The 13,103-nt window shown below is 39.1% G+C and overlaps 1 protein-coding gene across 1 annotated transcript in view; it reads right to left on the bottom strand.

The window, feature by feature from the left end:
• LOC138067808 (uncharacterized) overlaps positions 1-216 on the bottom strand; it is a 39,028-nt gene extending 38,812 nt beyond the window's left edge. The window contains exon 1 of the mRNA XM_068950123.1: positions 2-216. Coding sequence (XP_068806224.1) covers positions 2-42 — 41 coding nt within the window. The 5' untranslated portion in view covers positions 43-216. The remainder of the gene's footprint in view (position 1) is intronic.
• Between the last annotated feature and the right edge of the window lie 12,887 nt (positions 217-13,103).

The following is a 13,103-nucleotide window of genomic DNA, read 5'->3' as shown; positions in this document are numbered from 1 at the left end:
CCTCTCAAAGCCATGGAGCCTCATAAAGAGGATGTTCCCCATAAATCTTCCTTTAAAACATGCTGTAACACTTTCTGAAGGTATTTCTTTACATAACTCCACACTATATTTTACACAGACAAGTGGAAAATACCCTGGTGCTCTCAGGATGCACTGCGAGACTCTTCAGAGACATTAGCGTTAAAATAAGAAAAAAAGAAGGGCACATTTTCTCTTTTTCCCACCAACCACAAACTTAAAGTCTCTTCATCTCGCTCCTGGGTCTTTCCCCCTCCTCCATCTGGTCTGGCACTTGACTCCTCAGCATTCAAATCAAGTGGCTTCTTCCTCCTTGCTGCTGAGACAAGAGCTCAGGCACAGGGGACCCAGATCTCAGTTCCTTCGCCTTTGATGAGTCAGAAAGGACAGAGCATGCTCAGTGAGGAGAGACCTTTATAAATTTTTGCTCTTCTATTTTAAGAAGCTGATGCTGAGTAAACTGTAAAGTTTCAAAGTAGCCCAAATTCGGGAAACTTTTTGTTAGAAAAGCAACATGCTCGTTACAGATTCAAAGGCCAGCCTCTGCCAATTTTTGAAGCCATGGTTTGATGCAAAGGCATAACAGACCATCTGAAAGAAGATAACATCAGAATATTTTTTAGCATTGCAAACAACCTCATTCTCAATCCCTAAGGTAAACCTATTCCTATTATTTGTCTATTAGGGGACTAAATCCACCGTTTTAATCTAACTCGCAGTTTTATCTTCTTACGGAATATTTCATGATTGACATCAAACTATTTGGAGCAGACTCTGCGCAATGCCTTTCTGGAAGAATTGGCTCAAGATTTTTTACTTTTGAAGGTTTACACTAAAAGCAGATCTGTCCATTCTGCAGTGTGCCATAGTTTGGCTCGAGATCATGCATCCCATGTAAAGCTGCGTGCAAAGTGTATACAATCTTGGATGTTTTTTCTGACCAGGTTCTTAATAGTCTGCCATATGCTTGCATGGAATATCCTATGTATACGTTCTTGAAACAGTTGCTTTTGGTGTGTGGTCTGCAGAAGAGAACTGCTGTAGTTTGGTCTCAGTATAATCTGTGTAAGTTTCATGTCATGCAGCAACTATGACAGTAAATAGTCAACTATACAGTCACTTTTGACACCAAAATGTAGATTCCCTAATATCATTTCTTAAAAGAAATATGAAAAAGCTTCCAGCTTTCAGCAGAGTCAGTTTACAGTATTTAAATAAGAGGAAGGTCAGACGACTCCACTTGACACTGCTGGGAACAGACAGATGTTTTTGAGAGGGAAAAAAAAGGCTATTTAAAAAAAAACAGCAAAAAAAGATTCCCATTTGTCTACTATCTTATTAAGAAAATAAGCTTTCAGAAACACTCACAAAGGAGAACAAGGAATTTCCCTAGATTTTAGGGAATGTTATCCATCTATCTCCCTGTTCATATTTAAATATCAAATAAATATTATGCAAGACAAGGAAGTCAGTTTATATATATATTATACATGCATATATATATATACATACATATACTTACATATACATACATCTTACCAGGCTGAACTACAGTTATAGCAATTGAGTAAGAGACCATAACTGAAAAGAAACAGCACAAGAGACCCGGAAAGCCAAGCCAGTACAGAAAGTAGCCAATTCACAGGAGAACATTTAACTTCTCCCTGTTTTATCAAATCTATTTCCCTAGACCACATCACCGCTCAGATAACACAGCTGGGCTCTCTTCCAGTTGGGCTTTCCCGATCTGAAGTAACACTAATACTTTCCTGGTTTATTAGTAATTCTATTTATACCATATTTTACATGTACTTTCCTTTATTAAAAGGTCAAAACTATAGAATGAGCAGTTCACAAGGAATAAAACTGAAAGTGCCCAGATGGTAAAGAAGTGAGAGGGGGACATCAACATGAGGACTCAGTAGGAAATGTGAGTTGATGCAGAAGGTTAACAGTGAGCTGACTGTTGACAGAGCAGAAAGATACTTCACACAACGTGCAATAGATCTGGGCCTTTGCACCCCAAACAGCCATGATCATCTGGTCTTTCCCAGGATTATACAGAATCGAGCTAGAAGAGAGCCTGAGTGGATATCTATTAACGCTGCCTGTTTTTAGGCAGAATCGCTAACGTCTATGAATCCTAATGGACGTCTCTGTCTCACAGACGGTGATGACTGCAAACCCTCCCGAGAACTCTCTTCTAACATTTATGCTCGTAAAGTGTTTTCCTAATGTCTAACAAAGTCTTCCGTATTGAAGTTGAAACTCATTTCTCATCCCATCTACAGGAGACATGGTGAAAAAAAAGTTATTTCCCTCATTTTTGGAGCAGCCTTTTATATATTTGAAGAGCAGTATGTCTTCCCCTAGTCTTCCATTTTTTCCCCATCTTTTCTCATAGGTCTGCTATTCTAGAACCTTGATCACTGTTGCTGCTCTCCTCTGTTTTATCTCCAATTAGTCCATACCCTTCTTAAAAGTACGCTGCCCAAAACTAGATATAGTGTTGCAGCCAAGTTTTGTCAACGTCTAGTTGCAAGCTAAGCTCCTCATTTACATAACTCACGATTTGTCATTTCACAGTAGCAGCGCTGTTGACTCATTTTCATGCTTTTACCCACTCAGTCCATTTTCTGTCATTTAACCATTTGCTCTCCATCGGAACCTGTGACTCACTGTTCCTTGTATAGAATTTGATTTAAATCACATCCCACTTTTACCTTTGTCAGACAATTTTGACCATTTCTTCCATCTGTCAAGATCATTTTGAGTTCCACTGTCCTTAAACTTACTAAAAATATTATTGGACACAAGACATTCTCTTGAAGCACCAGAATCTTCGACTTTATCTAACCTACGGTAGTTTAATTTGCATCATGTTTCCCTAATTTGCTTATGTGAGCAGCATCAAAAGCCTCACTAAAATCCAAACATCTGACAACCCCTCCTTCCTCCATATTCCCAGGGCCAGTTACACAACGTCTTAGAAGGGAAAGAGACTAATCTGCTTAAAAACAACTGTGAAACTATTTCTATGACTCAAAGCTAAGCTGATGAGTCTCCAGCTCTTCTTTTCTACTTTCCTTCTCACTGGGTTAGAGAAAATAAAAAAGAGAATCTGAGCATTGGATACAAGGGTAAAAAGACCAGTATTTATCTCAGGTTGAAGAATTTTGTGGATCAAGCCTCTGAAGTCAGCAGTATAGAAGGAGACATCAGAAAGAAAAATTATAGTATTAAACATATTATGATCGGCTATTTGCAGCAATGCAGCAGCTATAGGAAGCTGGTAGATTTCACAAGTAAGAAGTAAATGGCAAACACTCAGAAGAAAATAGTAGAAAGCCACATCAAAACGATACAAAAAATTATTAGGACAATGCTGAAAAGTGTTTCTAAACTGTAGCCTAGAACTGAGTTTAATGATTGGAAGAAAGGAAAAACTCTTATGTTTTGTTTACTTATCCCTGGAAATTAAAAAAAAAAAAATCATATTTCCAAATCTGGTTTGAATTCAAATAGCCTAAGGATTTGTGGATAGTCAGAAAGAAAAGGGAGCAAATGTGCTTTGCTTAAGTGAGAAAATTATTGGTTAATTACATCTTTACTCTGTTCTGAAACCAGTAAGTGATTTTAATGGGCTGAGAAAGATCTGCCTCAGCTACTTATAGAGGTGCTTCAGTCCTTACAGTTAAGTATGCTAAAGCCAGTCCTTTTCATGCAGACAACCCTCCTATAGCTTCCTACTATTATGACAATGAAATATTTCCATTTCCATCCATCAGATATCATGAAATCATTGAAAGGAGTTAATCAGTTAAAAGATAACAGTATGGCTGCATTAGAACTGCAGAATCACTTAACCTCAAGAAGTCCCCTCCAACCTGTGTACTCCAACCCCCTGCTCTAAAACCACTTTAGAACTAATACAGAATAAGGAAGGCAGGTTTTGGCACCAGCAAGCTATTCAAAAAGTTTCTCAGTTTTAAATAAAGAACAAGGAGAATTTGTCTGCCAAATCTCTCTGCTGCACGGAGTTATGTAAAGTTCACCCAGGGGGCAAGGATAAAATCTGGAGCACCTTACTGTTGGAATGGAAAGTATGAATGCTTCTGAATGCTGACAGAAGTATACGTAGGAGTGTAAAACAATTGTATTCCACCTAGTTGAAGTCCACAAGCCTACTACAGTTTCAGTCACCTGACGTCAGCTAGTAGAGACAAGTCTAATACAGGCAGGTCTTCTAATAACATTCATCCACTGCTGGAGGCAAGCGTGGGTACACAACTAATCTCACTATCAACGTTGCCACTCTCCATTCATCTTCAAGAAATGGGAATCCTTTGTAAATTGAAAGCAGTCATCCCACATTAATTTTATATATTTAAAAACAGATACTCTGAAAATAAAACAAATGGCCTGCCACAAAATAAAAAAAAAAAGTCTGATTGATGTGTTTCCTGGGGGGAAAAAAAAGAAGAATTACAGCATGATTCAGCTAAACCAATTCCCTTTTGCAGCCAAGCTATTTTTTCTCCCTTTATATTCTATTGTTCTCAGCACTGAATATCCCTGCCATTATTGAAGCCAAAAGTATATGTATGCAATGCAATGAAGCATCCAACCAAACTTACCAAGACCCAACTTACTCCAAAGAGTAAAATGAACAGGCTGATGCTGCTTCCAACAAACTACGTCCGCTATGTACTCTTGCTGTACCCAGGGGCCCAGTTAGACAAATATAGACTGTAACTGCTGAACTGCGTTCTCTACCTCTTGCCAGCACTTACTGGCCGGCAAAACATCCCTTCTTTCCACATCTGTAACATCATCTTCACCAATGCTGCAGTCATGCTACTCTTGAATTTATACTTGCAGAGAGCCAGACTACTGAGGCTCTGAGCCTTATGGCTCCTTCCACATCATAGGGCACAGGGAAGAATATGGGAGGACTGCTTTCAATTTAAAAGGGATTCCCTTTTTCTTGAAGCTGAATGGGAGAACGGTAGTCTTCCAGTGCTGGTGTTTTCATCTCCATCAGCTACCAAAGTAAGATTCCCTTCCTGAAATAGCAATACTGGCATTTTTCTCTGATATTGAAGCTTTATTTCAAAACTGTAGGTGAATTCTCCACCCTCAGAGGTATCTCATGATGAAGTCCAAGAAAAGCCAGACCCTGGTCACACCTTTTCTGTGAATGCTGCAGACACTGCTGTACAGAGTCATAAGATCTACCACAGCCTAGCTCAAGGTTACAGTCACACTTATGTTGGGGGCTGACTCTATAGCAATTTAATTTGCCTGAAAAGAATGGGTATAATTACATCAGGTGCTGTTGTTCAGCCCCCATTTATCCTATCTACCTTTACAAGTGATGTTAGGTGATTGACACCAGGCAAAGAGGAGGGTCCAGGGTCACTTCTGAAAATACCCCAATGCTGCCTGCCATAGAGATGCATGATTTGCAACGTGAACACGAGTTTAGCATAAACTGCCTAAAGGAACAACGTTGATATTAAGCAACAGTCTCAAGATCACCCAGAATGTCTGGCTGCTCTGGCCCTGGCCAGCTCAGGTGGAATGCAGACACAGAAAGGGCAGTAAATCTTTGACTGGCAAGTTGAAGGGTGATGCCTACAGGGACCACCTAAGCAACGGAAAAATGCTGTTTGACCAACTCAAATCACTCTGAAGGGAGGGTAGAAGAGAATTTAAAGTAAATTAAGGAAAAAGCCATATAGTGTTAGCGTCTTGGGTAAAACTTTAAGGATTACATGCATTTTAGCTCTAGGAGTTGGGAGGAGGGGAATAAAGAGAGACCTAGGGATTTAATGCTAAAAGATGACACCTGAGAAGCGGTTTGGGCTCCTGAGAGTAGGTGCGAAAAGCAGGGACACTGAATACCGCGAATGAGGAAATGCTAGATTGCTAACCCTTCAAGTAACGAAACGTTTCATTAATAACCTTATTAGAATAAACATTTATGACATCTCCAAAAGATAACTCTCCTTCGTACATTCCAGTGTCCCTTAGCTCTCACCAAAACAGAAACCTTAAATAGTTCACAGGCATGAACATTGAAAGAGACAACTTAATGACTCATCATATATTTTGAGATTTCAAACAGAAGGGCACGTCCCCAGAGGAAACATGTGGAAAGATTAAGGATTTTTTACCTTGTTTGGTTCTGGAAAGCATAACCTTTCAAGCCTCGCTTCTTCTCGTAAGTAGGAAAAAAAGTCTTCTTAGTGGAAGACTAACTTTCCCCAAAAGTATTGGCTTAATTATGTTTGGTGAAAGAAATAAGTATGTATATTACAATGTGTGAGCAACATGGAGAATCTATCAGAGGTAAATATATGCCAGGGAAACTTCTTCATTACTTTCTTCATTATCAGAATTTGTTAATCTTAAAAACAAGGGGTATTGTTTTTTGTACAGTGAAAATTGAAACCAAATTACTTTCATCTTCTGATACTGAAGACTTACTTGCCAAATTACTCTGGACCAGCTCAGACTTGGTAACATTTAGTTAGTGGTAAAAGAAACAGCAGGGAGCATGCTCCATCTCTGAGACCGCAAATGAAGTCAGTGTTGTAGACAAATTTCTCCAACTTCAAAGTGTTCACTGTTCAAGTGAAATTTAACTCAGCACTGACTTTAACTCAGCTGTCCCCAAACGCTGTTTATACTAGGCTGATCACTCTGCAAGTATTCTCTGTGATTATATCCCACATATTTTGCAGATGCTTTTCACAAAAAAGATCCCTAACTATTTGGTTGCCCCTGCTGATGTGGAGCACCAGGAGATACCCGCTGTTGTCAGAGGGGAACCGCCTGGCACGACAGGAGGGCACACTCACTACTTCTCTGGTCTGCATTTAAAGTGCTCAATAATGGCACCATAGACTTTTCAGTACAATACAGGGAATATCAGACAATTCTGAATTGGATCCAAAAGCCACTTCTTGTTAACTCCCTACACACTGCTCCTCTGGAATCAAATAGGACAGTACTCTGGGCTTCAGCCTTTAACATCTCTTTTCATCTTTTATATACCCATAACACAAAAATTCCAATTGCTGGATTAAATTTTTCCCTTTCCTACACCAAAATCAAGGAACTCTCTGCCCAGCGCTCAAATCACTCTTGGTGGAGATTTTTCAAAGGGTCTCTCTGCTGGCCCCTTATGCAGCTTCAGGTCTAAGGAAGGAGGACAAGAAGGAAGCAAGGCAAGAGGAGCAGCTGCAGAAGTAAAAAATCCACTCTGTGCCATTCTGTGACTCTTGACCATTCAAGAAAACTCAGATTCACTGCAAACTGATACCAATGCAAACCAGTCACTCTCTTAAAATACCTCCCTGGCTCCTCCTCCTCCTCACGTCTGAGTTTACCTTGTAACTTACTTTGAGAGAGAGTGTAATTGCTCAAAAGAGCTCTTTAAAAATGAAACTGGTCATCTCTACTGTATACAGTGGAAAGGCAAACAGCTAAATAAGTAAGAGAAAGTTGGGAAAGAAATAATTGTCCTAATGAATTGGAGATCATGGGTTATTGAACTGTGTAATGAAAAAGCATTTCTGAAAAAGCAGCTTTGAAATACGCAGTTGAAGCTCATATGTAGAGTTAGTTACAACTTCCCCATGCACTTGCTGTTCTCAGGCAAAAAAAACTTCATCATAGAAGTACGAACTTATATGGTAATTTAATAAGTTAAAAGTTTAGTCACAACACAGGTCATTACTTCAGGCAGCACTTACTCAAAAATATTAAGTTCATTTATAATTAAAGCACTTTATAATTAAATAAAGACATCCAATCTGTTAGTAAACATTGCCTTTCTGGGCAAATTCAGTAAAGCCTAGTTTTTCCTATATTTACGTAATGGACTGATCATATAGTATTGTTCCTGAAGCTATTAATAGTATAAATCACCCCCTACTTAAAAATAATGCTATTAGTCTTGAATACACTCATAGTTCTTGCCATGACATTATTACCAAGGAATCTACCCTCAATCCACAGAAAACGAACTTCCAAAATGGGCCTGCAAGGACTACAAGAAAATTAATACAAGGCTATGCATCACCAAATATAATTCAATAACATTGTAGGCAGCTTTGTTAATCAAACAACATAATAGGCTGCCATTACCCGTCAGAGAGCGGCATGTTGCTTCTATGCTTTGTCAAGAGGACAACAAATAGGAGTAAGAATGCTAATAAATACACTTAAAACTGCGTGACAGAAGCTGAAACTATAGGTCTTGTACATAAGATTTTACATGTCAGTGGCCCTGGAATTTCCTTAAGAAACAGAATAGGGAAATAAAACTCTGACAAAGTATGCTTCTGTAATCATATTTAGAATGCCACTTGGAAAACATATAAAGACATCAGCTGTGTCATCTGCAACAGTAAGACTCTTAAATGAAATCCTGTGTAGAACAAAAGCTTTTGATGTCACTAAATTGGACGAAATGGGACACGCTAACAATTTTATTCTTAAATATGTGATATTAGTACTTATGTTTTTTAGTTTGCCTCAAGACTTATCCTTCTCATTCTGAAGGCTGCTGATGCCATCTGCAGAGTTCTTATGTCCATCAGGCAACTTTCTTCAAGGGCAGAGGAGATTCTACGGGAAGCAAAAACACATCAGTAATATTTTAACTAAGATTAAGCATAGGAAAAAAAGGTCTTCAGGAAGTTAGTGCTAATAAAAGTAGGTACTTATAGAAAGGACACGTTCATCACTAAGACATCCACTATGGTATAACTAAGGAACAGTTTACTGTCCAGGATGATTGTCTGATAAGCTATTCTCTGTACAAACTATTCTCTGTACAGTTATTGGGAATTAAATTTTTCCTCCAGAAGTGAGGAAAAAAAATTTTGCTGCCCTTACTACACCTTTTCCTTTCAAATGAGCGTATTAACAAAACATTGTTCTCGCTTCATTTCATAAAAACACTCAACTTGAATAGCCTTTTGAATAGCTCCCAAAGTACAAAAGATCATTTTATGGAAGTAGGGTGCTTAGAACATCTGCTATATTTCTCTCAAAGCCAAGAATAAAAATCCAAAAAAATAAAGACAGGAACCAATCTGCATGACACAGGGACAAATGCAGTCATAACATAAATCAATTGCCCTGCCTTTTATCTCTAGCCTAACGTATCTCTAAACCTAGCTTACATAGGTTACTTTAATATGTTCATGAAAAAGAGAAAGATTACTATGTCAGTGCTCTGCATGTTTTCCCCACCAGTCATAGAAGTAACTCTCATGCTCCAACCCACTCAGCTTCCATTGCACGTTTGGCCCAAGCCTAAGGCCAGGGCCTAGGTCCTCAGTTTCATTTGGTCTAATACTGTTATGTTGAAATGATGTAAGGCAGCCTCTGAATCCCAGCTGAAAGGCAACAGATACCACATCCACTAAGGGGCCATAGCAAGACTGGCTCCTAGTGCAGAAACACTTCTCCATCATCTTAGGGGGAAGCGACACTGGGGAGCTTAAAGCATGGTTGGCTTAAACTAACGTGCTTGCTCCGACATGGGAAAAAGAGAAGAGCACTTAAATAGTCAGAAGATAGTGTTGGATATTAATTGCCATAGTTTCCATTGTTCACTTGCCCCTCTGTATTGGGAGGAGCTTAAAATACCTTGAAACCACTGCCTGTCCCCTCACACGTTGCTCCCAGTTGGTTTCCAGCATGGAATGAGGAGGCCAAAGGAGGTGCCAGAAGAAGGATCATAAAGATTAACTTGAAGATTAAAGATTTAAAGATTAAAGATTAATTTGAATGATCCACAATGCAGTTCACAAGCTCTGGTCTGACAGAAGGTCTCACTAGTGCTAAAAAGATGTTCAACGCTCGACTTGCACAAGTATTTTCTGCAAAAGAATTGCTGTATGTTCTATGAGAAACGTAGCTAAAAGACAATCTCCCATTAAGTTCAATAAGAATTTTAACACTTGATTCCAAATGGAACGGAGCATTGTCCAGAGGGCTCTTTGAAAGTGGCCCTCCCAAGACCATTTGAAGGCAGCTCATGTGGCATATTCAATGATTAACTAAATTTCAGAAGTCCCACGAAACGCTTAACGTTGTTTGCTAGAACTAGCTGTGGCCCTTCTACAAGGGCAGACAACTTAACTCCCTTACAACACCCTGAGAAGAACTTTGACAGCCTGAGCACTTAGCTGTCTTGCCGAGAACACCCTTGCTTCTCCTTGTAGGCAACTGAAACATTTCTAGCCTACACACACACCCCCTCACCGTTGGTGGATTCCTTGAAATTAAAGCTCCTCACAAATATCCATTTCATTCAAGAACACTGTCTTCCATGAACGAAAATGTTCATGTATTACTGATGGCACAAGTTTTGATATAATAAATGCAACAATTTCCAACTAATTCTTGAAAGCAAGTCAGAAAGATCCACAGTTAAAGGCGCACATTCTTCGAGAGGACATGCTCAGGCATAAATTGTACAGATGTCAGCTGAAGGAGTGAACAGGCCAGCACATGATAAAGTCTGCATTCTGCACATATTCAATCTCAAATAGATTGAAAGGAGCCAGTTCATTTTCAGCTTATTACTGTCATTCTAAACAGTCAGAGAATGACTTTGACAGAGCAATTCAGATCTTTAACAAGAGAGAAATGAAGTACTTTGCATATAGTGTGCATCAAGTAGCCCAGCTGACATATACACATAACTGGGCATTCATCATTTGGCTGAACACAGCTCTGAAGATATGTTCTCAAAATACACTTGCTTCAGCTTTTGTAGGGTTTCTTCCTGCTTTGCTGTCACTGCACCTCCCTGAACACACTTTTATGCTAATTCTGTCTCTGTTGGTAGAAGAGGCTCATGTAAACCAAAGACACGATGTTAAGTAAGGGACAGAAAGTGTCAGCGTTAGAAAGATTGTACAGATATAGATGTCTGTTCTGAGTTTTCTGTCTGAATTAGAGCTGGTTTCAGTGAAATCAGGAATGTGCGTGGCCAGCTTTATCTGAAACTTGTCAGCAGTCGAGATCTGAAGCATAAGTCAAAGCTAGAGCTGACTGTCCCCTTTCCTCCAAAGTTAGAATGCCTCTTGTCCTTCAGTCATTTTCTTTTGGCCTAGACAAACACCCTGAAAGGTGATAAACTTCTTCCTTATGAATCTCAAGAAGAGGAGAAGATTCATATTCACATCATCCTGTGCCCATCTCTGTAATATTGCAGTTTTTGGTAAAGTGGCTAGGTTCAAGGAAAAGTGTCCTCACAGATCCAGGACTTGAAGCCAAGATTCATTCATTTTGATACTTGATCCCTGGAGGTATTTGTTCTCACAGGGTCACTGAGAACTTAAACCACATAATCTGACCTCCTATATATTACAGACCATCACATTACAACCAGATTGGTGCTGACCAAGAATTTCAGTTGTCTTAAAAAAAATTGCAGAGAACAGGAAAAATCAAAGTTGAGTTAACAGCAAAACATCAGTAACAGGAGAGAACCAGTGAGATGATATGTACCACATGATCGCAAGAACTAACTATACTGCTCTTCAACTTCTTTTTCAATCCTGTTCCCAGACCTGGCCTTCCCCGCTGCCTCCCCCCAACACCAAGGTCACCGCTTCTTGGGATGCGGGTAGCAGTAGGCAGTGGTATAGGCAAGGTAGGTTTGTGCATTTTGGTAGGCAGCAGCAGGGGAATCTTAAGGCACAGGAGAGGCTGACTGAGAGGAAAGAAAAAGAAGAAAAAAGAAAAAGATAATAATGTTAATTTTGGGTGAAGATGAAGTTATTAGTTCTTTGTCCCCTTCTCTTCTTAAAGCTGCCCCCCCCAAAATGCACCTACCCTCTCAGTTACCTTTTTTATTTCACCCAAGAACCCGCTTCCCTACTCCCAGCCTTCCTTCCCTTCTTCTGACTCTATAAAAAAAAAAAAAAAAAAGAATTTGGCCTCAAGCATTCTCTGGGTAGCAAAATTCAGTTTGTCCAAGCCCATTAAAAAGTCTTTGGCTGGCTCTGTCAACCAGGAGTTTCCCAGCATACGAAGACCTGATTAATGTGAGATTTGAAAGTCAAGTATTGTCCATACCTACATTTGCATAACAGCTCTAAAAATACTAACATAAGTTGTTATTATATTTCCACAGCTGAGATGTTCCCCAATTTTTCATAATTATAGATAAGCCTCATGCAGAGAAGATATAATTAGAACAATGAAAGTGTTTGTTGGAGCATTCACTTGCTTGGACTAAAATTGCAGTTTTAAGTAAGATACTTGTTTTTTTCTGAAAGTTACAAGGATCAATTCTTCTGCTAGGAATATGACATGAAAATTATATTTTTATGTACTAATATCAGGTCACTTTTACATTGGAAAATAGCTTCTGGAATTCAGAAAGAAAAGATATTGCTGCTCAGTCTATTTCCTGGAAAAGTCACAAAAGATTGATACTTACTCAGTGAGAGCTGGTACAACCTCTCCAGTAGAAATAAATCCACTGATAGAACTAGGTCCCTCTTTAATCTATGCAGAAATGAATTTGTGCTTCATTGTATGAACTAGAAAAAAACCAAAACCACACTTTGCTATTTTGTTACTGTACTTCTGCCTTCCTTTATATAACTAATAACATCTTATTTTTCATCAAAGGATAAATTATTTATGAACAGAATGAATTTGAAATTAGAGATAGACTCTACGATACTACATCTAGCCAGGCTGATTCTCATCTTTGCTCAAATTATTTCAAATTATTCCTGAAAATCCTCAAAATGACTGAAAATTCCTGGGAGCCCCACTTCAACATCAGAAACGCTCTTTGATCAATGTGGAAGTAAAAACGTCTCTTAGATGCTCATCCCAGAATCTTGAATATCAAGTAGAGATCACAAGGGTAAATCTCAGCATCAGTGATGATTTATACAGATTAGGAAAATGCCCTTGTAATGTAGGAATGATGTCAGCTCCCCCACACACTGACATCCTCTTCCTTCCCTCCCACACAGGCATATACTCAGTGAATTAGTCTGCCACCTTCATAGCTGCTCCACAACTGAAAAAAT

Source organism: Struthio camelus, chromosome 7 (assembly GCF_040807025.1).
Source record: "Struthio camelus isolate bStrCam1 chromosome 7, bStrCam1.hap1, whole genome shotgun sequence".
In the NCBI taxonomy this organism is placed as follows: domain Eukaryota; kingdom Metazoa; phylum Chordata; class Aves; order Struthioniformes; family Struthionidae; genus Struthio; species Struthio camelus.
This window is presented reverse-complemented; position numbering and strand designations above follow the sequence as displayed.